This window comes from Pavona decussata, unplaced genomic scaffold (genome assembly GCF_977016875.1).
Source record: "Pavona decussata unplaced genomic scaffold, jaPavDecu1.1 SCAFFOLD_130, whole genome shotgun sequence".
In the NCBI taxonomy this organism is placed as follows: Eukaryota; Metazoa; Cnidaria; class Anthozoa; order Scleractinia; family Agariciidae; genus Pavona; species Pavona decussata.
In genome coordinates this window covers 3,165,259-3,193,009 of record NW_028145544.1, presented here as the reverse complement: position 1 = coordinate 3,193,009, position 27,751 = coordinate 3,165,259, and the positions used below count along the sequence as shown (strand labels likewise).

At 37.9% G+C, this 27,751-nt stretch overlaps 2 protein-coding genes and 3 long non-coding RNA genes across 10 annotated transcripts; 2 read left to right on the top strand and 3 right to left on the bottom strand.

Annotated features, from left to right (window-relative positions):
* Positions 1-118: 118 nt before the first annotated feature.
* LOC146468706 (uncharacterized) lies at positions 119-13,224 on the bottom strand. Its single transcript, XR_014867417.1, has 3 exons — positions 11,274-13,224; positions 1,428-1,653; positions 119-348 (listed from the first exon to the last, which is right to left on the bottom strand). It is a non-coding gene; the product is annotated as an uncharacterized LOC146468706 (long non-coding RNA).
* On the top strand, positions 257-25,601 carry LOC146468705 (uncharacterized). Of its 4 annotated transcripts, none has more exons than XR_014867416.1 (4): positions 257-383; positions 21,913-21,959; positions 23,691-23,944; positions 25,330-25,601. It is a non-coding gene; the product is annotated as an uncharacterized LOC146468705 (long non-coding RNA). The 4 variants fall into 4 exon arrangements; XR_014867413.1 differs by lacking the exon at positions 257-383 and adding an exon at positions 13,528-15,426; XR_014867414.1 differs by lacking the exon at positions 257-383 and adding an exon at positions 21,074-21,498.
* Positions 2,420-8,941, top strand: LOC146468708 (uncharacterized). The gene is made up of 4 exons (XM_085124195.1): positions 2,420-3,648; positions 3,889-4,019; positions 5,011-6,718; positions 7,184-8,941. Exons 1-4 carry the CDS (start codon positions 3,242-3,244, stop codon positions 7,410-7,412), a joined length of 2,475 nt encoding a protein of 824 aa, XP_084980321.1. The 5' UTR covers positions 2,420-3,241; the 3' UTR covers positions 7,413-8,941.
* On the bottom strand, positions 8,984-10,963 carry LOC146468707 (uncharacterized). Of its 2 annotated transcripts, XM_085124176.1 has the most exons (5): positions 10,511-10,707; positions 10,295-10,418; positions 9,727-9,840; positions 9,482-9,571; positions 8,984-9,123 (listed from the first exon to the last, which is right to left on the bottom strand). In XM_085124176.1, the coding sequence occupies exons 1-5, from the start codon at positions 10,573-10,575 to the stop codon at positions 9,052-9,054; spliced, it is 465 nt and encodes a 154-aa protein (XP_084980302.1). In that variant the 5' UTR covers positions 10,576-10,707; the 3' UTR covers positions 8,984-9,051. The 2 variants fall into 2 exon arrangements, with proteins under 2 accessions (XP_084980302.1, XP_084980301.1); XM_085124175.1 differs by lacking the exon at positions 8,984-9,123 and having other exon boundaries at positions 9,149-9,571; positions 10,511-10,963.
* On the bottom strand, positions 24,319-27,751 carry LOC146468704 (uncharacterized). Of its 2 annotated transcripts, none has more exons than XR_014867410.1 (3): positions 27,539-27,751; positions 26,540-26,727; positions 24,319-26,037 (listed from the first exon to the last, which is right to left on the bottom strand). It is a non-coding gene; the product is annotated as an uncharacterized LOC146468704 (long non-coding RNA). The 2 variants fall into 2 exon arrangements; XR_014867411.1 differs by lacking the exon at positions 27,539-27,751 and having other exon boundaries at positions 24,319-25,239; positions 25,280-26,037; positions 26,540-27,018.

Here is a 27,751-nt window from a genome sequence, read left to right as displayed (position 1 = left end):
CGCTACAGCTTAAGTTGGATACGTAAAAGGTTCTCATGGAGGATATTTTGTGTATTTCACTTCCAACTGCGCCTGTTATCTCAGCTGCGTGTTGGTCTTAAAGCAAGATGTCTTTCAATCAGGCAAAGCTTTTTTATTCCATTTCTGCTCTGTTATATGTCAATAATTTCCTTTTAAAAAATAATGAGCAGGTTTTTATAAAGGTTAAGGTTCTTATAAAGGAACAACTCATTTCCACAATTCATGCTAATTAAGTTGATATTGAAAGTTTATTTTCCTAATGAACGTTCGATGGCCGACTTTATCATCAATTGTCTTCTTCTCTGTCGCTGGTCCTTCCTTTAAAACCTGCGTGGAGTGGACAGTGAAAACTTCGTTAGAAGGTGAGTTGTCAAGGTAAACATTTGTTTATTTTCATGTTATAGTAAACAAAAACAATACTCGAACAGGACCCACCAAACCCCAAAATGGATGGTGGCCTCTGCCTGCACTCCGCTTCCTCAACCTCAAAAGATGGTGTCTTTATTGCATAGCCACCCTTCTGTCCAGCAGTAAAAAATGACAATGAGATTCTAAAATCACTTTTCTTGTTTATCTCATGCTAGCTGAGTATTTCTGTGTCAACTCCAATTTTAAAGCCAATGAAATTTAAATAGACAGTGGTCTCTACCTGCATCTCCCCCCCCCCCCCCCTCCCATGCCTCAACCTCAAAAGCCGGTGTCTTTATTGCATGGCCACTCATCTCTGATCCAGCAGTAAAAGATGACAATGAGATTCAAACCTCACTTTTTTTGTGGATCTAGCATTGCTGACACTTGCTAGCTGAATATTTCTGTGTCAACTCAAATTTTAAAGCCACTAAAATTTTGTTGGTAATATCCAAGAAGTTAAAAAAGTCAGAAATCGACGTAGTGATGAGGGGGATTGAGAGCGCAAATTTGGTTTTTGTTACGTCATTGATCCATGATAAGAGACCACGTCAGTTGCCCAATGCAAGGCTAACAAGGCTTGTGATTGGCTAAACAGTCTGCTAGCTTCATTTTCGCAAATGTTTACGAGGGAGACTTCGAGAACTTTCTGCGGCTCATTACGTCATTGGTGGCTAGACCAATCAAAACGCGAGTTTTATATCGCTCATTGTCTCACATGATAGTTACATTTTCTCTATTATTAAATCACGGCTAAACTAATTGGTATGTAATCGAACCATCTTCGTCAGAATGAATTGACAGTCCGATAATCATCGGAAATTTTCGGCAAACGGTCGGAAAACAGACACTGTTTTACCTACCGTCGCCTATAACTCGTCATATTAAGCAAGCGTTTTGATGCCAATACCCGAAGAGCCATTTTTGTCTCTTCCTTTTCGAGATACTTTCATTAACATCGGATTTCAGTACAAATAATAAATCTTTTTCACGCTTACCTCTAATCAATGTAACTGGATATCCTTCGTCTACGTCATTTCTTCGTTGAACGTTTGCCATCATAAAGTGACTACGCTTTGGAAATGCTTTGTTTTCTACATCAACGGTCCTTCCTTCTCTGAAAAACGCATCTCCCGGCTGACTCAGAACGCAAAGAGTTGCGAAAAGAAGAACTAGGATGAAGTGCGACTGCATGTTCTCCTAGCAAAATTTGTTGAAGAAATTCTGTGGACGAAAAAAGTAAACAAAGAAGCAAATGAACATGACATAGCCACATTGTTTATCTGTTGGTCGAAGGGGACTGGATACGAGTAGAGCGCGGTGCGCGGGGTTTTATGAGATTGACCCTTGTTCCATCAACTTTCCATGATGACCCTCGGTATTCAACCTCCTGTCGCCCCAACTCTCAATTGTGAACGCCGAAAAAGGGGGTATACAAAGAAATGGACCACTCTTCCTCAGAGTTTGAGAAACATTTTCTGATGTGACTGCATTCATTGGTAATTTAGGAAGAATGAAAAACGAAGCATAGGTAAATGTGTGGAAAAAAGCATTGAAGAATGTTTGTAGCCGGCAGAAAAGAGCGCCATATAAAAGCTGAACTCAAGTTAGTTTATTATGGGCGAGCAAACGCAGGTATACAAAGTTAATTTCGCCGAGGACTACAACGGAAAAGTTCGATTACCTTGGAAGGTTCAGAATTTTTTTCTGTATTCTTATGGTCGCGACAAATTTAAAGCAGCTAAATTCATATAAAATTCTTTTAATTATTTATCAAATATAGAAGATATGGCGAGCTACCTAAACGTCTACATTTCAAAAGCGCGCAGTCAATGTAATATACCGGCAGTTTGTTGGCACAGCTGTAACAATAGCCTTTGTGTGAAGTCTTTAAGGTGGTCCATATGGCTAAAATGCGTCCAAAAAGGAGTTTTTTTGTAACATCTCATTGACTTCTTATAAATTGTTAACTAGACATCTTTCAGTTACTTTTTACCGTAGAATCTGAATTTGGACTCGAAAGTTTCCATTTTTGATCAGAAAGGTGTGAAAATTGTCACCTTTAAATGTCACTCAAATTAGCATTTATTTTGTTTTCTTAGTTGCTTTTCTCTGAAAAGTTTTCCTCTTTGGGCTTTTGATAACTTATAAATAAAGCATTATTTTGTGCCTTAGCCGACTCCTGATTGTCAATTATGACGCAATAATTTGAGCTCCCTTAATTCAGTCACGTGGCATATCGTAGAGGCCATCCAAACTGACGATAAATGTCGGCTAAATGGGGGAACAAAGCTCCACTTGTGTTTGTTATGACTGGCAAATTTCATTTGTATCGAGTTAAGCGAATGCAAAATATCCTCATTTTCGTCTTTGAAATACGTAGAATCCGTCGAATTTTACTTGTTTCTGGTCATTACCTCGCTCGTAATCTGTCCGCCATGTTGGATTTCTTCTTCATACGTTGCTTTGCCTCCTGGGACACTCATTTCGTGGAAGTTTCGTGGAGAAAATGACGTATTTTAACGTGTTTCGCGTCGTTGAATACGAACAAAAGGACTTCCTTAGCAACAAGGATAAACAAAGGAACGGTGATCGATTTGACCAGCGGTTACCATGCGCAGTCGCTACAGACCACTTGTACTCGCGTGTTCGAATACATCGCTCGCGTATCTTCTCGGATCTACACGTTTGTGGAACCGTGGCATTTTGTGAAAAAGTTTTGTAAATAATCAAAGTTCTTGCTGTATATAGTATTTTTTAAATAGTTTTGTATATATTTCGTCTGTTTCAAGTGGTTTTTTGGAAAAAAGGGATGTCCTGTCCTTGTGTTTACAAGGCACGCATCGCCGGCGGAGAAGGCTCGCGCACTGTGTTGGACTTAGAGAATCTAAAGGATTCTGGATGGCTAATCGAAAAGAAGGGCAAAAGTTATAACTTTCATTCTCCTGCTCCGGAGAGAAAATTCTTCAAATCCTCGAAGGATGTGACTTTGTTCCTGAAAGGTCGTGGCCAATACGAAGCGACAGTTCGTTGTTCTTGCGGTCAATCGAACACGAGCACGCCAAGCGCAGTGGATGAAACGGGAGGCATTCCAAGCAGCGAGTCGGACGAAGAGTATCGTCCTGATACTGAAGAGGAGCTCACTTCAAGCGCGTATGAAGAAACACCAGTAAAGGGAGAGAATAACGCTCGGCCACATGGTCCTTTTCAAGCCAAAAGGTGAGACATTTGATTCTCTTTGTTTTGCAAATATCTTTCGGAGTGCGCTGTCAATCTGAATGAAACAAAGTCTATGTATATTTGTCAGGGTTGTACAGTGTTAAGTTTTCTCTTGTTAGATTCACCGTTGTTGGTTTACTTGTCAGTTGTGTATAATGCTTTGAAACATAAAAAATGATGTGATCATAATCTGGAGCAGTGTATTTCAGTTCTGATTTTCCTTTCTGTACTTTGACATAGATTGAAGTTGGAAACTGGGGTTTCTGCAATTGAGCTGCCCATTAACTATTTTGTTGGAATGACAAACCAGTTTGAGGGATTGTTGGACCAGATAAACAGTGCTTGTCGTTGTGCTACTGAAAATTGTGACGGTATGTTAAATTCCTTGTGAAGTTTGGAATAGGTAATGCATCAGTCACATCCAGCTGTACCCATCAACCCGGGGAATAGTAGGGAATTTTTCAAAATTTTGCCATCACAGGGGTCGGGTGTTAGCCTTCCACCAAATAACCTGGGAGTATTTGACCCTCTTACATTTTTTCCCGTATAGGGTTGTCGTTTCTGATGACCAGTTCATCTGCAAATTAGTGCAATTCTGCTAGAATACGTCTCGATATGACCCTTTTTACAATAGTACAAGAAACAAGACCTAGGTAGGACTAAATTTGGCCCGAATTAGCTTATATTTTATTGAAAGAAAGTAAAAAAATTGAAGAAAATAAAATATTTTTGAGCCACTACGTATACTATGGGGCAATTGACAGGACCATTGGTAGACTAGCTAGGGGACAGCTAAATACTGTTTGGTTAACTACCATGATGGCTTGCATTGTCTATATTTTCATATAAGCCTTTGTTAGAGGGAATTAATTGCTTTTAGGAAATAAGGAAGAATGGTTACATTTGTCATGTAAAGAAATTTTCTTAACTGCACATGATTTGCAAGCCAACAATTTGTGACAAATTTATAGGTAAAGCGAGGTGCTGTTTTGGAAGCATCACTGATGCTCTTTATGCAAATGTTAGTGACTTTCCACATATTTGCCGCCCAGACAAAATTGATTTGAGTAGTGGGCAACATGGCTTGGGTAGTAGGCTTCTAATTGACACCGTGTATCAAGGTTAGAGATATAACATTAAGTTTTGGTGTGAAATGGGGGAGGGGGGGGGGGGGGCAGATGTTTCATTGAAGGGAACAAAATTGCCGCTTACCAAAACATTTTGACCTCGTGTGTATATCAATCTTATCTGCATAGCCCTGCGGGAAATCTGCTCTTATGTAGTAATTCACATCACATACTAGTTTTGACTCAATATACAATTATTGGCAGTGGCACTAACTTCATCAATTTTACTCAACAGGTTTACTTGTACCCACAGCAGTTGAAAGCAAGGGCTTGGGTGGGGCAGTGAAAATCAAGATAGCTTGCAATGGCTGTGGAGTCTGCTTGGAGTATGCCAGCAGCATGGTGTGCCTCAGAGAAAGGAGAAGAAACTGTGTTTCGCTTGCCTTGGGCCTTTGCTTTTTGATTTGGGGTCATGGTTACCCTTTATACCATAAAATTTTAAACTTGGGATTGGGGATTCAAACTTTAGCATATGGTAATTTTTATAATATTATCAAAGTTGCACATCCATTCGTGAAATCAATTCTTGATGAAATTTGCGAATGGGGCAAGAATGAAATGAAAAGCAAGGACTCCTCACAGCTTGGCAGCTGGAAGAGGGCAGTTACTACCTCTGATGGCTGCTGGCTAATTAGGGGACATCATAGTCAATGTTGTACTTTTGTTGTTGTTGATTTTTTGAGTGGGTGTACATTATATTACGGGCATGCCTGTATGAGGGGGTCCAATAATGTAAGTGACAGCGACTTGTGGGAAGGGACTTCCAAAGCAGCTGAGGGGCACTTGGCTGAAGTGTGTTTTGGTAAGGCTAAAGAGGAGGGTATGGTGGTTGCCATTAATTGGCAAGATGCCGACTCCTCGTCAGCTAAATCATTTCGGTATGTTTTTCCCGATAGCTCCCTAAGTCGCATTATGCTTTGTGGGGGTCACGTGGGTCGTTCACATGCCAACAATTTAAAAGACTACAAGTCTAAGAAGTCAGTAGAACAGTCCTTCATTGCCAGCAAACTTAAGGACTATCCTCAGCTGAAAACAGCAAAGTGCGAATGTGCAGGCAAGAGGGCACATTCCAAGAACTGTGGATGCATGTCAGATGCTTTTCTGGCTAGAGCTAAGAGTAACCATTTTTCTGCCTTAAAGCAGTGTGGGAATACTCCCAATGAGTATGCTAAACGTATGCGTATTTTGGGGAAATATCATTCCCGAGATATCCATCAATGGACTGATGCAGATGGGAAGAGTCACAAATGTCCATGGCATCCCCATTATGTCTGCTCTTGTGGAGAGTGTGATAAGGACACAGGCACAACAGCTGGTGGCAAAAGACTCTTGGGGTCAGGCAGTGAAGGGAGCACAAGCAGAAGGGTGAGTGAGGCAGAACAGGACGTTGACAGGGCAGATGATGAAGATAGTGGAGATGGGGAGGACAGTGAAGCTAGCATAGATAGTGAAGACAGTGATGGGGAGTATTTAGACTTTGAGTGCGAGGGAAAACCATATCAGGTGAGGGGAAAGGTGTTAACATGTGAGCTCCACAGCCTACTCTATGAGATTGAATGTGATCGCATGGCAGAGAAGGCAAATGAGGTCATAGATTCTAACATGGGTAAGGGTCATTCCAATTTACCAGAAAGTAAATTCCATGTTCTCACAAAGTTTAGGCCCAAGGATATTAATTTGCATCAAGTTCACTATGAATTTTCTACAAATCTTGGTCTTTGTCAAAGTAATATGACATTCCTGGTGGAACAAAAAGGTCCCTCTTACCATTGGGCTAGAGATCTTTTCTCAAAGATGGGTCTGCCAGAAGTGGATGGCCTGGAAGAAATTATAGTTCGAGAGAATCAAGAAAGGATGAAGAGACTTCAAAGAAAGAAAACTGACCACGTAAAGAAGCAAAGGGTGACCTTCAAGCAGAGACGGCAGGAAGAACAAAAGAAAAGGTAAATTAATCTTTTTTTTTTTTATTACCTGTTCCCTGTGAAACTTGGAGCACGACCATTAATTTTAATAATTAAATAATTATTATTTTCCCTTCTATATTTATATAAAATGGCAGAAAAAGTGATATTCTATCATATATCAGACATTTTAGTGGATATTTCATTCTAACATTCTTGCTTTGCTTGCATTGGCTGTCAATCAAAAAAGACATCTCAAGTTTTCTGTCAGTTGGTAGGGGCTTTTTTTTCAGTAGAGGGTAGGCCTTAACCTGCTGCAAATTCTATGGGTTGGTTTGATCTTTCATGTTGTATCTAGTTGTTTACATGTTAGCCTACACTGGGGGGAGGGGAGAGGTTCTTGGCACTAAGCGGAGGGTTGGGGTTCCAACACACCAGCTAGGTTCTCTGTACTATACATCCCATTTGACCAACCCTGTAAGATATTACACCATTTTTCTCTTTCAGGCGACAGTACACAAAACGTCAAAGGATCATACACTCTTATGGAAATGATGAAGACGAAGAAATAAATGCAGAAGAGGCATTGGCTGCAGTTTTGGCTACCATGCCTTCAGAAGAACCTGTTTCAAATGGCCCAGCTAAGAAATGTGTTTGTGGTGGGAGTGACCACAGAAGGAGGTCAAGTGCACTGTGTCCTTTGAACAAGAAAAACAAAGACCAAGACAGGCAGTAACTGTAATCTTTTATAAGTGTAACATTTCCAAAATTTACACAGATCAGCTAAAAAGTCTTTCGAACAAATTATTGATGTGAACATGAATTTTTTGTTTTCAGTTATAGATATGTATTAATTTCTATATTACAGTGTGGACGCTCGAACCGTGAATGGCCCAGGCTTTTTTGGACTTTTACTCTCTCTGCAATATAAACAGACTAAGGAAAATGTATCATTCGCTAAGAACTTTACATCCTTTTTTCTGATTCAATATTGTTAAAAAAGGTCAAATTTATTGTTTTCAAGGGAGTTTCTGATTGGACAGCATTTGAAAAAAAAAAGGCAAAGGAGAGCCTTGACTCTTCACGGTTCCAGTGTCTGCACTGTAATGAAGCCTGTGCATGATTAAGGCATTTTATGAAAATGGTTGAGTCAAATAGAATTCAGCAAACAATTTGTATTTTTTTCTTCAAGGCAATAAAGTTCAGAAAGTTGACATTAATTTTATTTTCTGTTATCTAACATGTTGCACAAAATAAAAATCAGAGACATTTCAGAAGACAGATGCACAAGAAACATGCAAGGCTAACATGTGTGACAAAAAGAATTTAGTGACATGATTTATCACTGAATAATACTAATACCCAGGAGTGGAATTCAATCCTATATTTGCATATTAATTTTGCCATTCTAATTGCAGTGAGGAGATCATCAGTACATGTACATCTTACATTGTTTCTTATGCATCCATTTCATTTTTTCATAAGTGTTACATTTCCAAAATTTACACAGATCAGCTAAAAAGTCTTTCGAACAAATTATTGATGTGAACATGAATTTTTTGTTTTCAGTTATAGATATGTATTGCTATAATACAGTGTGGACGCTCGAACCGTGAATGGCCAAGGCTTTTTTGGACATTTACTCTCTCTGCAATATAAATAGACTAAGGAAAATGTATCACTCGCTAAGAACTTTACATCTTTTTTTCTGATTCAATATTGTTAAAAAAGGTCAGATTTATTGTTTTCAAGGGATTTTATGATTGGACAGCATTTGAAAAAAAAAAAAGGCGAAGGAGAGCCTTGACTCTTCACGGTTCGAGTGTCTGCACTGTAATGAAGCCTGTGCATGATTAAGGCATTTTATGAAAATGGTTGAGTCAAATAGAATTCAGCAAACAATTTGTATATTTTTCTTCAAGGCAACAAAGTTCAGAAAGTTGACATTAATTTTATTTTCTGTTATCTAACATGTTGCACAAAATAAAAATCAGAGACATTTCAGAAGACAGATGCACAAGAAACATGCAAGGCTAACATGTGTGACAAAAAGAATTTAGTGACATGATTTATCACTGAATAATACTAATACCCAGGAGGGGAATTCAATCCTATATTTGCATATTAATTTTGCCATTCTAATTGCAGTCAGAAGATCATCAGTACATGTACATCTTACATTGTTTCTTATGCACCCATTTCATTTTTCACGTGTAACAAAACATTTTATTGGAGACTTCTATAATAAATATCAATTTTATAGCAGTATTTGTTGTCGTGCACCGGAATGGATTTTCTTGTGATTACCTTAGTTTGCTTCATACAAAAATGAAAGCAATTCAGCAAGGGAACATAATTATCTATTTTACAACTAACTATTTCTTCTTTTTCGATGGCCCAGGAGCATTGTCCTGGGGCACATCTTTTGTTGTTTTGTCTTGGGTGACCTGTAGAAAAAATGACAAATCAGTAAAAATATCACAATTTTTGTGCCTAATTTTTTACAGAGCAAGAAGTCCCCATTATTGGAAGATTCCCATTTCTTCCTGTCTTTTTCATGAAAGTCACAGCAAAAGTAACAATGTTGTACAGAAATGTGGATGTTTTGAACATTATACTTTCCATGTACATGCCTTACTGACACTTACTGGGAATTTGACACAAATCCTAATCTTCAGACAAGGGTTTGAGAAAACAATACTCGTGCATTACAAGTGCTGTCTCTGATAAAGACACCTTTACAAATAATAGAATCATGGGAATTGGTGTGCCTAGTCCTACATTTGTTAAGAGGAGGGTGCTTACTCTTGTTCGGCAGTGGAAGTCATCCCTGACATCTGCCTCTCTGTACACTTCAATGACTTCCCTGAGGGGCACTTCGTAAAAATTCCTCCTCTGTCAAAATAAAAAAAAAACATTATTATTATTATTGTTGTTGTTATTATTATTATTATTATCATTATTATTATTATTATTATTATTATTATTATTATTATTATTATTATTATTATTATTATTATTATTATTATTATTAATTGGCACTTCCTTACCTTCCTGCTTTTGGGGGCATAATCTTTTATGTCCCCCGGGTAAATTTCTCTGATAACATCCACCAGCTCCTCTGGGTAGATGAGGGAGCTGCCACCTCCAATGCCATTGTCATGCTGCAACCAGATTAAGATATATTACATTTTAGTTATAGTAGAGTTCACTGTGTTATGACCCCTCCCCCCAACAACATGAAGACACTCCGCTACACCCTTTGATTATAATTTGCTTGATTGTTGGATTTTATTTAAATCTGTTTTCCCCTACTTAGAGACGCCAAATAAACAAATTAGCAGAACGAAGTATGCGGGTCTTTTTGTTTCTGCTCGGAAAAATGGCAGTTTGGCTCATAAATCTTTTGTTGTATAAGATAATTTCTACCACGTGCGCTCTACGAAACACAAAATTTCACACCTTCTGCCTGCACATCCGATTTCTGTAAAATCGGTTCTCCAAGATATATTGAACAACATATCTCTCATAAAATGATGGGTACCAGGCGAATAGGAACATTTGATTCCAAGAAATGAGTATTTGACTGATGTAAAACAAGAAAACGACCTTGCTTACCGCCAGAAACGTGAACATTGCACGATAAATAAAGGAACGAATTTCCTTGTCGGGAGCGTTGGGTTTCCCCGACATTTCCCTCGCCTCAGTCAGCAACTGTCTTAGCCGCTTTGGCAAATCAAAACTGCAAGTTGACATAAGAAATATTTGTGAGAATCATTCACAAGCTAGGCAGCTGTTCAATATGACAAAACAAGTTTCAATAATCTCACTCACCCCAGCATTCTCACGCTCTGCACGAGCGGAATCAGCGCTTCGTTCACTTTTGTTTCGAAGGACATTTTCTGAAACAGAGCATTTGGATTAGTTCGAATTCTAATGTTCTATAAACGAAACTGCAAATGAACTTACCAGCCACCAAATTCTGGATCTCTTGACACAGTGTGGAGCGCGAACGAGTGCGATTTCACGCGAGGTCTCACGAGGATTCCCACTGACAGAAACAGATTGCGCATGGTCGTGGTTTCTGCTGGCTACAACTTGAGACCGCAAATCCAATATGGCGTCTAAAGATGGCGACCTTGACGACGATATTTAAACATTGCTCTCGGTGAAACCAGCAAAAAGCAAAGCCTTGTGTTTTCATATAAGTTATAGATGTGTTTGCCCCTTCAGATGACGGGGAATGAAGGCAAGTTTTTTTTTTCCCCTTCAGCCATATGGACCACCTTAAGTTTTTATTTCACGGCTTAAAAACTAGCCAAGGATTACTTAAGGGATTTTATTAATATTTACGTTTTGTGCCGCAAACACAAGGTTAATATTTAAATGCCAAGGTTCTGTTCAAATGTAAAGCGAGACTGAAAATGAATCCCAAGGTAAAGGGAGTCAAGAATATGTTTATATCTTACGCTATTTACTTATGTTCATTACTCATCTTTGAATAACAGCATAACACAAGCAAAACATTTTGAATATTTACGTCTACTACTTCTCCAACTTTCGCCATGAAAAGCTATTTACATTTTGTACCCCATACCTGTTACAAATTCAGCTCTCCGCAGTACGGCTTATCAGTGATACTTAATTTCCTCCAAGCTGTTTTAACGAATTTATAACCACAAAAACTGGCAACAAAACGCAATGTCCGTAAAAGATGCGCGCTTGATTTCCTGCGCTCTTGATTTTACGATAAAGAATTAATATCTTCCACCGGTTGCTTTGTTAAACGCAGGATTACCCGCGTGTTTTATTAAACGTTGATTGGTCGCAGAACCTTTTTTATTGATCAAGGAAAATATATAAAAACAGATAAAACAGCTTGGGATGAAGAAATCTCACTTATCTTTTCATTATCAAATTAATTGACGAACGTCTCAAGCAAAGAATAATTTCTTCTGATTATTAAGTTGTAGAAACGTCTTATTTTGTGTGTGTTTGTGTCTCGGCCTTTTGATTGAAGTCCTGGGATTTTTGTTCATTTTTTGGGCAGCTTTCAAGCTCAAACCTCGTTCTAGTTTTGCGATGTTTTTCAAGCCTAGGCTTTTGCGTTAATTTATTGTTGGCAACAATAGCTGCGCTCCGTTTAAAGTTCGTCTCAGGGTAACTAACTTTTCATATGATTTTGCTTGAACACGTGGTTTCTGAGAGGAAATCGTAGCTCTAAAATGTCTGATCATTCTTGAACGAGAAAGTGACCAATGGCCAAAATTTCGAGGACTACCATAAGACCGAAAATCCAGATATACTGTTTAATTTAACTTTCACTTGTTCTGGAACAAGTGCCACGCAGCCAATGAACTATTTTGTTTCTTTTTTTTTTAACATAAAAATGTATTTTTTCCTGTGCTAAACATGCTAAATGAAGACCGGGATGAAATCTTCACAGTGTCACTAAATTCGTTTTCCCCACGCGAGAGAAAAGGGAGGCAACTCATTCCGAGATAAAATGGCTCATTGAAACAAACGACTCTTTGCTTTCCTTTTAAATTGACTCATCGTATAATTTTTGTTATCAATGCGTGGAAGTTTGTTTCAAATTAAATACACAACCGCTCACTAGGGGGTTTCAGGGTCTTTATTGCTAAGACCAACGCTCGCGAAATTCCTAAAAATAAAATAGATTACATGTAATCCTGCTCGCTGGGTCGCGACACTCGCTACGAATGACTTCACTCGCGGTACCGCAGCTTATATGGGCAGGGCTAGACTGACATTTCCGCCTTGGTATTTAATCATGATAATCAAGTCTATCATACACTTAACTAAGCGATTTTAGGCTTACTGATTTTGTGATGGTCGGATCAGTTTCCTCCCCATCTGATAAGCGTTCACTGAACAAAGCTCATATTATAATGTATGGTTTGTATGACTTTGAATGAAAAGAAAATTACAGGCCCACTTTCTTCCGCTTCTGTGGGGGAGGGTGGGGTAGAGGTGGAGTTATGGCGGAACCAGAAAGGAAGGAAAGTCTCGTTAATTTTATCTTTTACGACCACGTGCCGTTTTGAAAACATGAAAAGGCCAGCTTGATTTTCGGGAAGCTAACGAATTCGTAAGTTAGTTGGTAAAAGTTAGGCGATTCGATTCCATTATCTAAGCTTTCTCGCAAATTACCGTTCGCCGTGAAGTGTTCGGGGAAGTAATATTTTACGATTTGGTAGGGATTTTGTGTTAGTTTTTTGGGGAACTAATTTTTGGAGATAATGATGCTTTCGATAGGGATTTCAATTTTGGAATAGATAACAAGACGAGTATGCAATTTTAAAAGCTATTATGCACACGGAAACCTATCGAGCTCTTTTTCGTTCTTTCGTTTGTTTGTTTTTTTGACTTCACTCAATAGTGTTGTCTTCAAGGAAGGAAACACTTCCGTAAATATACACAATAACAGTTTTTATCAAATGGTAATTCTAGAAAATCAACGATATGAAGTACAATTTTGTGTACAAAACTTTTGCGGGAGCAATTTTTCGCTAAAGTAAATTAAAACTCGCAAAAGTTCAAACAGCAAAACTTTGATACCTTTCGACAAATTAAAGACTGCTAAGAATCTGCAATTAAAGAATCCAAACCGTCAAACTTTGTGGGTTTGTATAAACGCCTTTTCTAATAAAAGGCCCCAAACGATTTGAGAAAACAACAGAAACGGCATTCTAGTACGTCTTTACCTTAAAGTTTCTTGTTGCGCGTCCCTGAAAGATGTTGCTTGAAAAGAATAAAATAACTTGTGCCCGTTTTAGAATTTCCACAACGTTTATCGGAATCGCAATCTTAAAGCACGCTCCTGAGCAATTTACTTCTTTTATAAAGCCTTTCCGCTTTAATTAACAGCAACGCTTAATTAACGTAATATGACAAACAAACTTAAACGGCCTCTTTTCTGCTAAAGCGGGATTTTTTCGAGTTTGTCGTAAGATCGTTAGTTTGCTAAGCTGGTTTCTATCATCACTAACGATCGTTTTGTTTACCGAGACTTAGCGATGATCAGCGGTCACGCTAAAACCATGGAAACCAGGCTTAACATTTGTACAATAGTTTCCAGTATTCCATGATCTCTCTGTCGCCAGATCACCGCATGTCGCGTTTTCATATGATCACTGCCGCCGCCGATCACGTTTTTTTAGCGATAAAACGATCTTTGACGATCTTATGGATTGAATCGAGCAATTTACGTGTAATCAAGTTTTCAGTGAATTTTCGATAAAGTTTTCTGTAAAATGTTGCGTGTTTGCGTGGACTTGGACAGGATCAGCTACAGACAGAAAAATTCACTTATAACCCTCAAAAAAACTTGAATACAATATCTTAAGTGCTATGCATATATATTTTTTTGAGATTTAAATTTGACGGAGATAATTTGTCATCGGATATCTTTTCTTGTTTTCAATAGAGACGTTGTATACAGTAAGTAACCATGTTTCGCCCATTTTATCGCAAAAAAGATAAGAATTAAAAAAAGAAAAATGTTTTGGTAGAGCCGTAGAAATACATTATAACGAGTCGGGAAATTCATGGTTAATCATTTGTCGGTTTACTGATGTAAGGCTTATTGCGCCAGCTGTTGGGAAACTGTATTGTAGTTTGCCAGCTTAATTTCTTCCTTTGTCAATAGGCCTTCCCCCAGAGCACGAAACATGGCCAATCTATTGTTGATATGAAACGGAAACCATTGACATTACAAGACTCCTTCATTAGAAGGATTTATGGATTGCGATTTTTTTTTTTTTAAGAAAAAAAAGAAAACTCCGAAATTTGACTGTGTTTGAATATGATTCACTGCGATGTGGCCGTGAATCAAAGTTAAATATTACTGCGCGCGATTTAAGCTTTTTATACAAGAACCAAGTTTGCTAAAAAGAGATCAGTATGTATGGATCGAAACTCTTACTTCCCTGTCTTTCTTACCTTCTCGGACGATAGGTCATGAGTGAAAACAATATGAGTCGCAACAGACGCGCGGAAATTTAGTTCATCAAGAAGAAATCGAAGTAGAACTAAGCGATTACAGCATTAAATGTGTTTACATATTTCTTGATTCAGACAAATTGATTTTAAAGCAAGTCTGATTGTTCCGTTTTCAATAGAAAAATTATGAAGTCTATACAAACTACCTGAAGTAAATTACTGTGAGGATTCTCTTCATTAGTGGTGAAAAAAATTTGTAATTAAAGGGAACTGAACGTGTGGAAATAAACTGAATTTGAAACAAAAGTCGGCGAAACAACAAATGGTTGTCAAACTGGAGTCAACTGGGTGACAAAATGCCGTTTTTAAGGTGAGGACGACGAATTAATTTTTTGTTAATGTTTTTCTATTGAAAGTCATTAAGCAAAGTACCACGAGTTTGAGTGCCATAAGAAAATGTTATGATTATAGAGAAGGATAAACCTTGGAAACTAAACTAAATCTAAAACGGAACTCTTTGAAGCCAAAAACGTCCGTCAAACTGTCAAACCCAGCAACAAAAACGGAACTATAAATCACTTTTTCATTATTTTGAATCTTGTTCCTTTATAGCGCGGTGTATTTAAGTAAAGGATTTAACTGCGACAAATTATGTTCATTAGCACAGATAGACCTCAATTATGGCTGTAATGAAGAAAAGCTGCGAAAAGAAGTTCAAGTTGAAACGGGACTCGTTAGAAATTAGTCAAACGACCTGCGGACGAACTGAGAAACACTTTCGTAAGGTGAGGAAAATGGTTTAGAAGCTTTTTCTTTGAGATGTTTTAAAAGGTGTATTGCACTTATACGGTGTTAAAGGTGTGTGTGTATGCCGTGTGTGAAAACTGTAAAAGCTGATCTAATCTATGAGGAGCACGTGTAGGGATATACAATAAAAACTCACAAGTAAGAACCTGGGTTTTAAGAACCTGTTAGGCTAAAATTTCTTATTTAGACACCCTTTAATTAAAACCTGTTAAGCCTTAAATCTAAATCATGTTCTTATTCTATAAAACTTATTTTTCCCTCCGACCACTATACTATTTTGTTTAATATCAAGAAAATAAGAACCTGTTTAATGAACTTATACAGGCCACATTTCTGTTAAGCACCATTGATATATTAGAACCTGGTGAGGCTAACTTGGAAAAATACAGGTTCTTACTGTATGAGACAAAATTAATCAACTCCGGATAAGAACATGTGATATTTCTAATGTCTCAAATCCATTTCTGGACAAGTTGATATTGCTCCTGTGTCAAATATCCATGCACTCCTTTAGGAGACGTTTAACAGATAATGTGAGGACACTTCGATCTGTTCCAGACTTGTTTATTGGTTCACTTGTAGAGGGGACTTTTCCAGGCTTTGTTATACACTGAGCGACTAATCACAATTTTTTACCATAAAATCCGGCCGGGAAAAAAGCCTCAAATCCAACTACTGGCAGGAAACTCTCGACTACAACTATCGAAATGTTGGTATTTAGTCAAAATAATAGAGTTTTAGTCTTGCCTGTAAACAATGGCGGCGGTGCAGTTCACTTCCGGGAATTATTGCTCTAATATTAAGTCTATTAAAGGACGCCAGAGTTCTTTAAATCACAATGAATATAAATGGTACATCCAAGTCAAGTCTAAAATCTTGTACTTATACGAATCATAATATGAATTCAAGAGAATTTTCTGTCCAAGACAATTTTTTCGTCTGACAAACGGAAAAATCGACGGAGAAATTTGAAACAGCAAACTCTTCCTTCACCGGATTCAACTGAGTCGAATTTATCTTTCTAGTCTAAGCTCTTTGGACCTCTTTTCTTCTATTAAGTTTTCTATAGAGCGAAAAGAACGCAAAGCGATAGAACGAGCGGCGAAGTCGCGAACTGGATCGATTCATGGTTTTTGAGAATAGAATTAAGCAAGCTTTTCGTGCGGATCGTCTCGTTGAAGGTTTTCAGAATTTTTACACGACGGTTTCTCAGTATATCCAACGGTAAACTATAAACACTGCAATACTTTTCAAACTGGAGAAAATCAAAACAAACAGACGAGAAAAATAATGCTTTGTAGCTTTCACTTGAATGGTCACATTTTTAAGAGTGTCTCTAAGGTGAGAGTGTTTGTTATTGTTATTCGAGTTGTCCAACGACATACGGTCGATTTACTCTTCGGGATTTACTCCGACAAGAACCGAAAATTAACGAGAAAATCCCGATGATACGTGCACTGGAATACCGACGATCAACGACACGAAACTGAGTTAATTCAACCATAACGGTGCCGCTGTACTGGGGGAGCGGAATTATGCGTATTCGGGGAAATAATATTGCCTTTAACCTGTCTGCGTACAATTGATGGATGCAGGGTTTTCAACTGTTTTGTAAAGTAGCGGACATACTTCTGAAAGCACCGGACGTGAATGTTTTCTTGGCGCCGTAAGGCGCCTCGCGTGCGCCGAAGGTGCAAGCACCTAGGGGGGTCTGGGGGCATGCTCCCCGAGGAAATTTTTAAAATAGAATACTCAGAAACGCCATTTCCAGCGTTTCTGGAACAAAATAGTCACTTCAATTTTGTTTAAATGAAGAGGGGAAACCAATAAAATATCCCGCCGCTCAATAAGCAAAGAAAATAAAAGAGTTATATGGCCGTTTTGAAGAATGTAATTGATTATTCTGTTATCCTCTAGTCAGTATGTTCATGAGATTCCTTAGCAAGAAAAATATATAATACAGTAGTAAAAAAAATCGCCAATATTGATCTCAAAGTACCGGACATGGAATGGCAAACGAACGGACGAAACGTCCGGCCTCCGGCCTCAAATGAAAACCCTGTGGATGGTAAATATTCGTGGTCTTTCGGCAAGTCGTGTGCTGAGATTTTATATAATTTAATTTACTATTCACAGTCCAATCGCCACAACGCTTGCTAGATGTTGTGATTTTTTCATGTTTTAAATACCTCTGTTGCACTGAAGGAAGAAGGGGTGTACTTACGTGAAGCCACCCTATTTTTGCGGTGAGAATTCGTGAACATCATCCCCAATTAAACGGTAAACTCTCAAGATGTACTGGTTTTCCGTTGTTCGAGGATCCAAGCGCTAAAAAGTGACACATTCACAACGTTCGCAGTGAGTGCTGTTGTCAGCAGCCAATAAAATGAGAATTAGGGTGCCAATGTACTCTACCTTGCTTTCGGTATCAAGAAAGTGATTAACTCTATAAGCTCTAATATCAACGTGTATAGTCTCCTAACTATTCTACGTATATTTCTTATTATAGTGAACGGGAGAATTTGTCTTAACATCAAGACATTTAATCTTTATTGATGAATTCCGTTAAACTCATTATCTGTTTGTTTGATCATGTAGTGATATTGTAAGGAGAAATGATATGTCGGTCACTGTTAGCGCTGATAGGGTTGATACCTTTCACTTTCATTCAATGACTGATTCAGTTTTTTTTTTTTTTTTTCAATTTTTTTAAACAGATTTTATTTGCAAAAAACACCTCTATTTACCCTTACCTTACCTTGCACTACTAAACTTACAATTTTTTTCAAACATAGCCTGCGTAGCTGGCGGTTTTGGTGGGCGGGAAAGCCAGGCTAAAACGAGTGGTGGAGCTGCGGGTGAAATGGGGAGAGAACAGCGACAGTCGCGGCGAAGCCGCGTCAACGAGCGGCTTCGCCGCGAGGAACCCCATTTCCCCGCGGCTTTGACTCTCGTGCCCGGCTTTCTGGTGAGCCACCCATAAAAACCGCCAGCTACGCAGGCTATTTCAAACACACCAAGCATCACTTACAATACAATACTAACTGTTAACACATTGCTAACATGACAATACACTACTAATTAATAACCTACAATACGATGCTTCGTTTACAATACCTTACTAACACATTACAATACTTATAATTATAAGTACAATACATTAACTATTGGAACACGCTACAATTATACTTACAATAATCATTTACAATAATGAATTAGTGAAGAAAGCAAAAAGGGTGCACTATAATTGATGATATTTACTGCTACATAAAATCTCTCCACTTCAGATTAAAGCGATTAAGTTTATTTTCACGTATGGAAATATATTTTTGTAGATCAATTTTTTTCTCGGACGAAGATGACAAAATCCGCAAATTGATATTTTTTGATATTTTTTGCGCAGATGTACAGGAAATACTTGCCGATGAGAATAAGGTGATTAAGGTTTTGAAGCAAAGGCGAGCCTTTTTCACTAAGATCTGTCACGCTATGTTTCCTACTTAATGCGCGGTACCACACAGTAAACTAATTCCAGAAAGATACAGCTAACAGGCAGTGCACAAATAAGTGAGAAATAATTTGTTCGGTGTCAAGGCAAAAAAGGACAATTAGATGAATTACGTGAAATTTTTTCATTTTGTAGAGAAGACTTTTGGTACTGAGGATATTATGTATTATTTTAAATTGAAACACGGATAGTTTGACTTCCTTTGTAACACCAAAAGGAAGTGAATACACCTTATGGCGCTGTGATGGAACAAAACCATATTTGCTTAGTTTTTTGTCTGCCGTAAGAGGGGGAAAATTTTTACGAATTATCAACAGGTTATATATTACTTTACACCTTAGGCTCTGAAAAGTTGGAGTAGGAGAAGAGGATTCGAGTTCATCGGTTTGTGCTCTTAAAACTTTTTCCAGTGACGTGTAGCAATCGGTAGCGATTTGTCTTAAGTTATGCAGTTAGCCTCGTAATTGCAGAGGAAGATTAATGTGCCACCTAAGTTGGATAGTAAAGAATTCGGAAAACTTTGCCATGGAGCGTCATCAGTGGAGCATAAACGCTTTACCCAACATAGTTTTAAGGCTTTGTCGAACACTGTGAAGTCAATCATGTTTAAGCCTTTCTCTTCTTTACATTTTATAATCGTGGATTTTTTAATTTTAGCTAGGCTACTTATACTTCCAAATGAACTTGAAAATAATTTTATTAACCTCTTTGGTAAAGGACTCTGGAGTGTCAAGCTCGCTGCAAACAAAAGTGAGTTTGGAAACGGAAAGTGTTTTGACTATATTTATTTTTCCATAAATGGAGATGTCTCTTGATGACCAAATTACCAAATGTTAAGTATTTTCTTTAAAGAACCGAGTTTGTCATAAAAAAAATTTTTCCGTTGCAAGCTCGTCATTATAAGAAAATTATGTTCCGAGAGCGTTACCGTATATTGGTTCTTCGCTAAGTCTGAGATTTAAGATTTTATCATTGCGTAGACGTAATGATCCTAACCATAAGAGTTCTGATTTGGACTGGTTTATCCGAAGGCCAGAAAAGCTTTCAAATTTGTCGAGTAGATTGAACAAGTTGTATAGTGATTGATCGTCTTTAACAAATATGGTTGTGTCATCGGCATATTGAGCAAGTATCGTCGTTTTTCCGGGGGTTATAGCAATACCTTTTATGTTGGAGGCTTGTCTTATTGCATTGCCAAGAATTTCTATACCATAATGAAAAGTAAACCAGACAGAGGGCATCCTTGCCTAACTCCTCTGGGTAGCGTGAAGTGTTTACTTTGAAAACCGTTGTTGAGAACGCAGCTGGAGATATCATTATAGAATACTTTAATCCATTGCCGAAGTTGAGGGCCAAATTTAAATACTTTTAAACATTTTTGCAAATAATTCCATTCAATAGAATTGAAGGCTTTTTCAAAATCAAGGAGCACGGCCGCACCAGGAATATTTTTCTGTTTCGTAAACGACATTATGTCGAAAATAGTTCTAATACATTCACCAATATATCTACCTTTTATGTGACCTGCTTGACACGGATGAATAAACTTTGGTAATACGTTTTCAAGACGCATTGCAATAGCTTTTGTGGCAATTCTATAATCGCTATTTAACAAGGTGATTGGCCTCCAACTTTTCAGGAGTTCTAATTTCTTGTCCTTTTTAGGAATAAGTGATATAATCCCGAATCTTTGGAAGATTGGCAAACGTCCTACTTGGAACGCATAATTAAAGCTGTCAACCATTATTTTTCCAAGCAAGTGCCAAAAACGACGATAAAACTCGGCAGTTAAGCCGTCGGATCCAGGTGTTTTGTCATTTTGAAAACCGCTAATTGCTTTCGCGCATTCTTCCAAAGATAAAAGTCCTTCGCACTGATCAGCTTCAGAGTCGGTGAGTGGTATGAGTCTTTCAGATTCAAAGAGAGATGCAAAAGTTAGGTTTTCTGGGTCGGCATGTTTGGATTCGTCGATATTTTTATAAAAGTTAGCTTCTTCCAGAATTGATTTGGGATTGGATAAAATAGTATCGTTTTCTGTTGTTAATTTAGTTATTTGTTTTTTCTTATGATTTCTTTTCTCCAGGTCATAGAATTATTTGCTGTTTTTTTTTTTTGCTGCAGAGCATTGCTCCCTGAGTGCAACAATTTTCTTAAGTTTGTACTTGACGCGATCCATTTCAGTTTTGATGGTATCCTTAAAATTGGACCGCAGTTGTTCTTGTAAGTTACTAAATTGTTGTAAAAGCTCTTTCTCTTCATCTCTTTTTTGTTTGGCCCTTCCCTTAGCAAACGATATTGTAGTGGCTCTAATTTCCATTTTAATCATTTCCCAGAATAACCCTTTATCTACAAGATCTTCATATTTTGATACAAATTTGGGAACACTTTTGGTGATAAGTTCTATATATTTTTTATCGGCATGTAATGAATTATTAAATTTCCAAACCCTGGTCCTCGCTTTGTTTTTTTTTTTTCTTCGGAGTTTATACACAGCTGTAGTCCCGAATGATCTGAGAAGATTTAGGGAACTATTTGACAGTCGGTAAATCAAATGTTGCATATTTCGAGACGAAAAAAAGTAGTCTAACCTGCATCGAATTTTCAAAGATGCATTGCTCCAAGTGAAGCCAGGAGTGCCAGGATGTTTTAGTCTCCACATGCCTACTAGATCAAAAGTATTTGTCAGTTCATTAATTTCTTTAATGACTACAGTTTAGTTTCTTGACGACCGTAATAAAAGGAATAAACCGACGCTAAGTAAAAGGCTTTCATTGGCTAATTAATTGTACGGCCGGGTCAATGATTTCCCAAGGGTAATAAGCTTTTGTGTATTTTCACTTTAATAAAACTAGCTGACAAAATCGGTGAACGCTTGGCGTCATTTTCACTTTAACGAAAACTGAAACTAAAGTGGTTGCGGTTCGGTAACGGGTTTTATATTTCGCCCTAACTGCAGCTCAAGCAGACACAGATTTAACCAAGATTCAAGAAGTTTATTTAAAGGTAAGCGAGCAATTCATTATGTCTTGTTTTGTGATAAATTTACTGTACTGTTTAATAAAATTGTACTCACAAGAAGTAAACAATGTTATAATCTTTGTTAACTACTATGTTGAATATTATTGTTGGCCTATGTTTTCAAAGCTTGTCATTGATTGCGGCTCACCGTCAACTGTGAAATGAAACAGTTTTTAACAAAAAAAATGTTCGGTGATGAAAAAAGGAGGAATGAGTTTGCGGAGTGGCGTGTTGCATGACGTGCGGAATGGCATAATTATGCGAAATACGATTTATGCGTAATGATTTAAACAAATAAATTAACTGAAGCGTGTGTCCTGTTTTCGCGCCAATATTTTAAGAGCAGCAGCTGATTAAACAGTCTGGGTATTGGAAATGTTATTTCTCTAGTGTTTCTCCAGTCTGCTATTGCCTTTTGCCCTGATAAGACTAGACGCTGCCACGTCCTTTTTGTCAACTACGTGGAGGTTGAAAAATGGACATGAAATTTAATTTACTCATAGCTCCTTGAATGTGAAAACTGTAAAGAGTATTCATCGCTTTCTTCACCCTCACTTCTTCCAAACCAGCGAGCAGACATGTTCTTTCCCAGGCTTGTATTTTCTAATCCTCGATCTGTTGTCTAGTTGTTTAATATTTGACTGGAGTCCTTAACATCAAAAAGATGCTGCCCTAATAAAATTGGCGCGAAAACAGAACGTGCTCTTCAGTTAATATATATGTCTAAGTCATTTCGCGTAAATCGTACTTCCTTAGCTAAAGGTCACCTGAGACTATCGCAACCCAGAAAAAAATTAATCCCTTTTATTTTCGGAGGGGCAAATACGTCCCGCGCGATAAAAGGCCAGTTAGCATTTTCCGGGAAAGCCAACGGCAATTCGTAAATTCGGGGAATAAAATTCCGTTCGGTAAATTTTTTTCGACAATACAATTTAACAGATTAAACTGTGTTAGCTTACACAAAGTTTATTCATAGCCACCCCTCTATCCAGTAGCAAAAAATGACGGTGAGATTCAAACCTCATTCTTCTTGTTTATCTAGCAAAACTGACTCCTGCTAGCTGAAAATTTCTGTGTCAACTCAAATTCAAAAGCCCATAGAATTTTGTCATTTTAATTTGTCGGTGATGTTCATGAGATAGGTGGTGTCTTCGATAACTCCCCTCCCCCGGAGAAGAAGGTGTTCCTCTTCGAACAAACTTGTTATGACGAGTTCCCTAGGATCTGCTTTGCCTGCATAGCAAAAACAACCACGTAAAAAAACGTTTTAGGAGGCGTTGTCCTTAAACAAATCTTTTGAATTTACAGTTTAGGTGTTTGATGTATAATAGCCCATTTCCTTTCTGTAAACCTCGTTATGAAAACGAGGCTAACTGCAAAGCTTTTCTTATGTAAATTAGACCCCATCCACACGTATCCGGATATTTTTGAATCTGCAACTTTTTCTTTCCGGATACGGCTATCGTCCACACGCATCCGGCGAATTCGCAAGCAGATCCGAAAATTTTTGAATCTGCTTTCCAGAGTAGATATTTTTGAATCTGTTAACATTGTTGCAGATTCAAAAATATCCGAATACGTGTGGACGGGGTCTTAGTTTTCATTCTTCCGCAAACAAAGCTAATTTCCATATGAAAAGCTTTGCACTTACCCTCGCTTTCATAATGAGGTGCTCGGCAACTATTCCTGACTCGCCTCTATTTTGCTCATTCACAGACTCAAGCGCAGTCCCTACACTACTGATCCAATAATGAACAGGGCAGTGCGAGCAGCTCTGATAACTGTGCTGATCATAGGTGTTTTTGCTGGACAAGGTTTCTCAGTTCTCCGAGCGGGAAGAGACAAGATAATGAGGAAGGATGGAAAGTACGAAAAGGAGTTGAAGTTGATCCCTATTCACGAGAAAATAAAACAAGCTTTGTACAAACGATTTAGCTTAAATTATAGGAAGTTCACAAAAAACGAACAAGGTAAGAGAGCAATTAAAATTTGATACAATAAGCACTTAATGACTGGCCCCAAGGAAAACAGTGAGTTTTGTTTCCTCGAGAACCTCAATGTTCGCCGAGGGGAACATTGAGGGTCGAGGTGTTTTGTTGTACCTCCCGGATCAAAAATAGTGCCATGAGATTACAAAAAATATATATTTTCTTGACGCGGGCTGGCGCATAAATTTGCCGCGGTTTCAAGGTGCACGACCTGATCACGTGCGAGTCGAAAGTTCAAATTGTTGTCTCCCTAGGGAATTAGTGAGTCTTGACTCATGGCACGTGACACGTTTTCCTCCAATCGGAAAACGTATTTGAGTTGGGAGGTATAAGAACACGTGTAAAGGGACAGTTACTGCACGTCCGATTAGTCCATTTTTTATTGACTATTTAAATAACAGAGTACAGTATTTCTGTCGAGAGACTATCGGCCAATAGTAACATTGGCGCATAAAATGTAAGTATTCTTTAAAAAATGCCCTTTCAAGAGCTTATATGCTAGTTTAAGAACAGTAAATTCCCAAGGGAACTGCCAGGCTATAGACTACTTATCAAAAAGTGTCAAAAATGGTTTTGAAAGAAACACAGACGTTTCGGGTATACAACCTTTCTTCAGCGTGAAGAAAACGGTTTTCTCCACACTGAAGAAGGGTTATATACCCGAAACGTCTGTGTTTTTTTTCAAAACCATTTTTGACACTTTTTGATAATTATTTTTATATCAATCCTATCCGATTACATTTTCAAGTGTCACGCATCTCCAAGGAACTTTCCTTTCACCGTACATTGTTATAGACTACTTATCCTTTTTTCTATAGAAGTGAAGTCTTCTATCTCTTGGTTATAGCATAGAATCACCCCTTGGTATCAGAGTATATTTTATCTCCGTCCTTCGCAGAGGCTGCTTCTTCAAAAAGGGGCGAAAAGTCGAAAATGGGCAGAAAAACGGAGATGATCATTATTTCACTCTCTCCAGTCCGTTATTTGTCTCCGCCCGATCCCCGCGCTCCTCGTTATTTCACTCTCTTTATTTGTCTGCGCTCGAGCGTGAAAGATGCCTCTGCAGAGAAGAGGGATGTCTTTTGAAGAAGCAGGTTTTTAGATAGATTTAAGATTTAAGTAATCAGGTAATTTTTAAATTATTTCCTTTCTTTTTGATGCTTTTCGTTTCACGCACGTGTTTTAACGAGTTTTTATCACTCCTAGATGTAGCGGGTAAATAAAGTATTGTTGTTGTTGTTGTTGTGTCTGGCTGTTCTTATCACTGCAATATGTTTCTTACGATACAACTGTACTCCATTTTCAACCCTTTACAACGTCTTGGAAATATGTTCAAGTTACATTTAATTCTGCTTGGTTTATTGCAGACGATACAAGAAACAAGAGAAGAACCTGATGCAGTGGAACCGACCTGCAGTCAAATCACGGATGGCAAGAAAGCACTAAATAACAGTGAACAATTTAATTTAATTATAATGGATTCATGATTTCACGAAGGGTCAAGCACAAAAAGTTACCGCGCCTTGAAACTTGTCTCGGCTAAACAGTTGCCAAGCGGGAAAAAAGTCATCACAGCAAAGTGAATTTTCTGCGATAAAACTGGTGACATTGACTTAGTACTTTTGAAAGTATACCGAACCGAACACAAAACCCAACATAAAATGATGAACTTTAATTTTCTCAAACGGCGTTAAGTTTAGGCTTCAAAGTGAAGGATTCATGGCATTTTTGGTATGCAAAATTATGGCCTGTACTGCGCATGCGTGACACGTTTTACCGCTATGAAATTCACTTCAGAATGTTACTCGCTCAAGGCAAATATATGACGCAATATAATATATCACTACATTATTTAGGATTATTTAGGTTAACCATGTACGATAATGTTTAATTAACCAATAAATTATGAGGGTTAAGAATGCAACGCTTCTTTCTCTTAACGTATCTTGTTTCATAGTGTTTTCTACTAAAATGCTAGATATACAAGCAGCCGGCTGAATCGTATTCTTCCTTGAGTGGTTTTACTTTGGACTCTTCAACGTTTAATGCGTACCTTTTCCTCATTTCGACGCCTTCTGTGGAATTAAGTGAATAAATTAAAATTAGAAAAGCGAAGGAACACTTTCTCAAACGAAGGAAGAAACCGTATCAGATTAGGTTTGAAAACGGCGAAATGGAAAATAGAGATTACAGATTGAAAACCGAAACGAAGGCTAAGAGTTGCTGCTGTAAGACGAAACTGGATCAATAGGAAACTCCTAGCATAGCATAGTAATCCCCTTAAACAAGGCAAGAAAAACAGCTTAATGGTAAAAAAAACTGATGTTCGAGTAGGCTTTTGAACTCTGCAGAGCATACTAATGCCAATTGAACGCAATAGTGTTAAGTCTCCTAAGCGATGATATTGGCGCAAAAGTGTCTAGATTTGTGCATATCGCTTTCAAAGAACATTGCCCTGGTATTTTTCCGCTTTTTCCGTTTCATTTTCGAGAAATACGACGCAAAAATATCGATTCTCTACACAAGTACAATCCTCTGGGTTGTGTGTTTCAGAATCCGCCAGGCTCTACACCTTACCTGTACTGTAACAGAATCGGTCTTTATTCCTTAGTGGAATCTCGCGTTGTAGCTTCTTGATTTGTTCTTTGCCAGCGCGGAATATCCCGTCGCTTTTTTCCACGAAACCAACAACAAGTACTAGGATCACCATAACTAAAACAAGCGCTCTTTTCATTGTGTAAGATGAATCCTTTATCTGTTATAGCCTAAGGATAGATAGAATAACAAAGTGTATTCAGTGTCCGTCAGCTGTTACGCAACATTTGTGACTTCTTAATTACAAAGTATCGCTGAGCTCTTCGGAAAGGTTCGTTCTGTTTACAGGGAGCTGTGCTAATAAGCAAATAGTCATTGTGAAAAGAGCTTTTGTGACATTTAACGGCGGATTGTATACGCAAACGCTAAGGTCTAGTGGAACATTGCAATAATATTGAAGTAATGATAAGATTAAACTGACGCATAAAGCGTTGCATTGATTTATATACACAGGGGTGAGAAGATATGTATGTCAGTTATTAAAAATGATCACGCTTCCATCATAAAGGGGTATTAGAGTGGGCCTACGAAAGGGTCAATACAACTGAGAATGACCTGCTTGCCTTGCTTATATGTCAAAGGGCTACCCAATTGCAATTAGACTGTGGCGCCAAGTTGACAGCTGTCTAAAAAAAAGTAGTATTATGAGAGCACTCGAAATGTACCCCAGCTCCTGCCGTACTATTTATCATTTTAACTCTTGAGTCTGTGGATGAAATCCTTGTGTTACCATTTAAATGAAAGCTACTGAGCAGTACATTCCTGTGGTGCTGTTTATTATGCTGTACAAGGTGATTCTGACTTTTGAATCTGTGGATGAAATCCTTAAGTCTGACCATTCAAATGAAAGCTGTTACGACGTACTTTCCTTTAATGCTGTCTGCTTCCCTTTATTTCGCAAAATATATTTGGCATTGTTATTCACTTTTCAGCCATTACACTATTCGGGTTGAAAATATTTACAAAATGCCTAAAGCTTACCTTTTTCCAATTGTTTTTATTCCAACGCGTTATTGATTAGCGTGTAAAATGAAAAAACTAAAACAAGGCAAAAAACAAAAAGAGAGGTTTCCGTTTTAAAATTTAATAAACAAAAATTTGTGTTAGTATTAATGAGGTTGCGGAGGCAAAACTTATGTATTTTCAAGCTGACTGGGAGATAAGCTCAACGAGAAGCCATCTGTAAAAGTATAT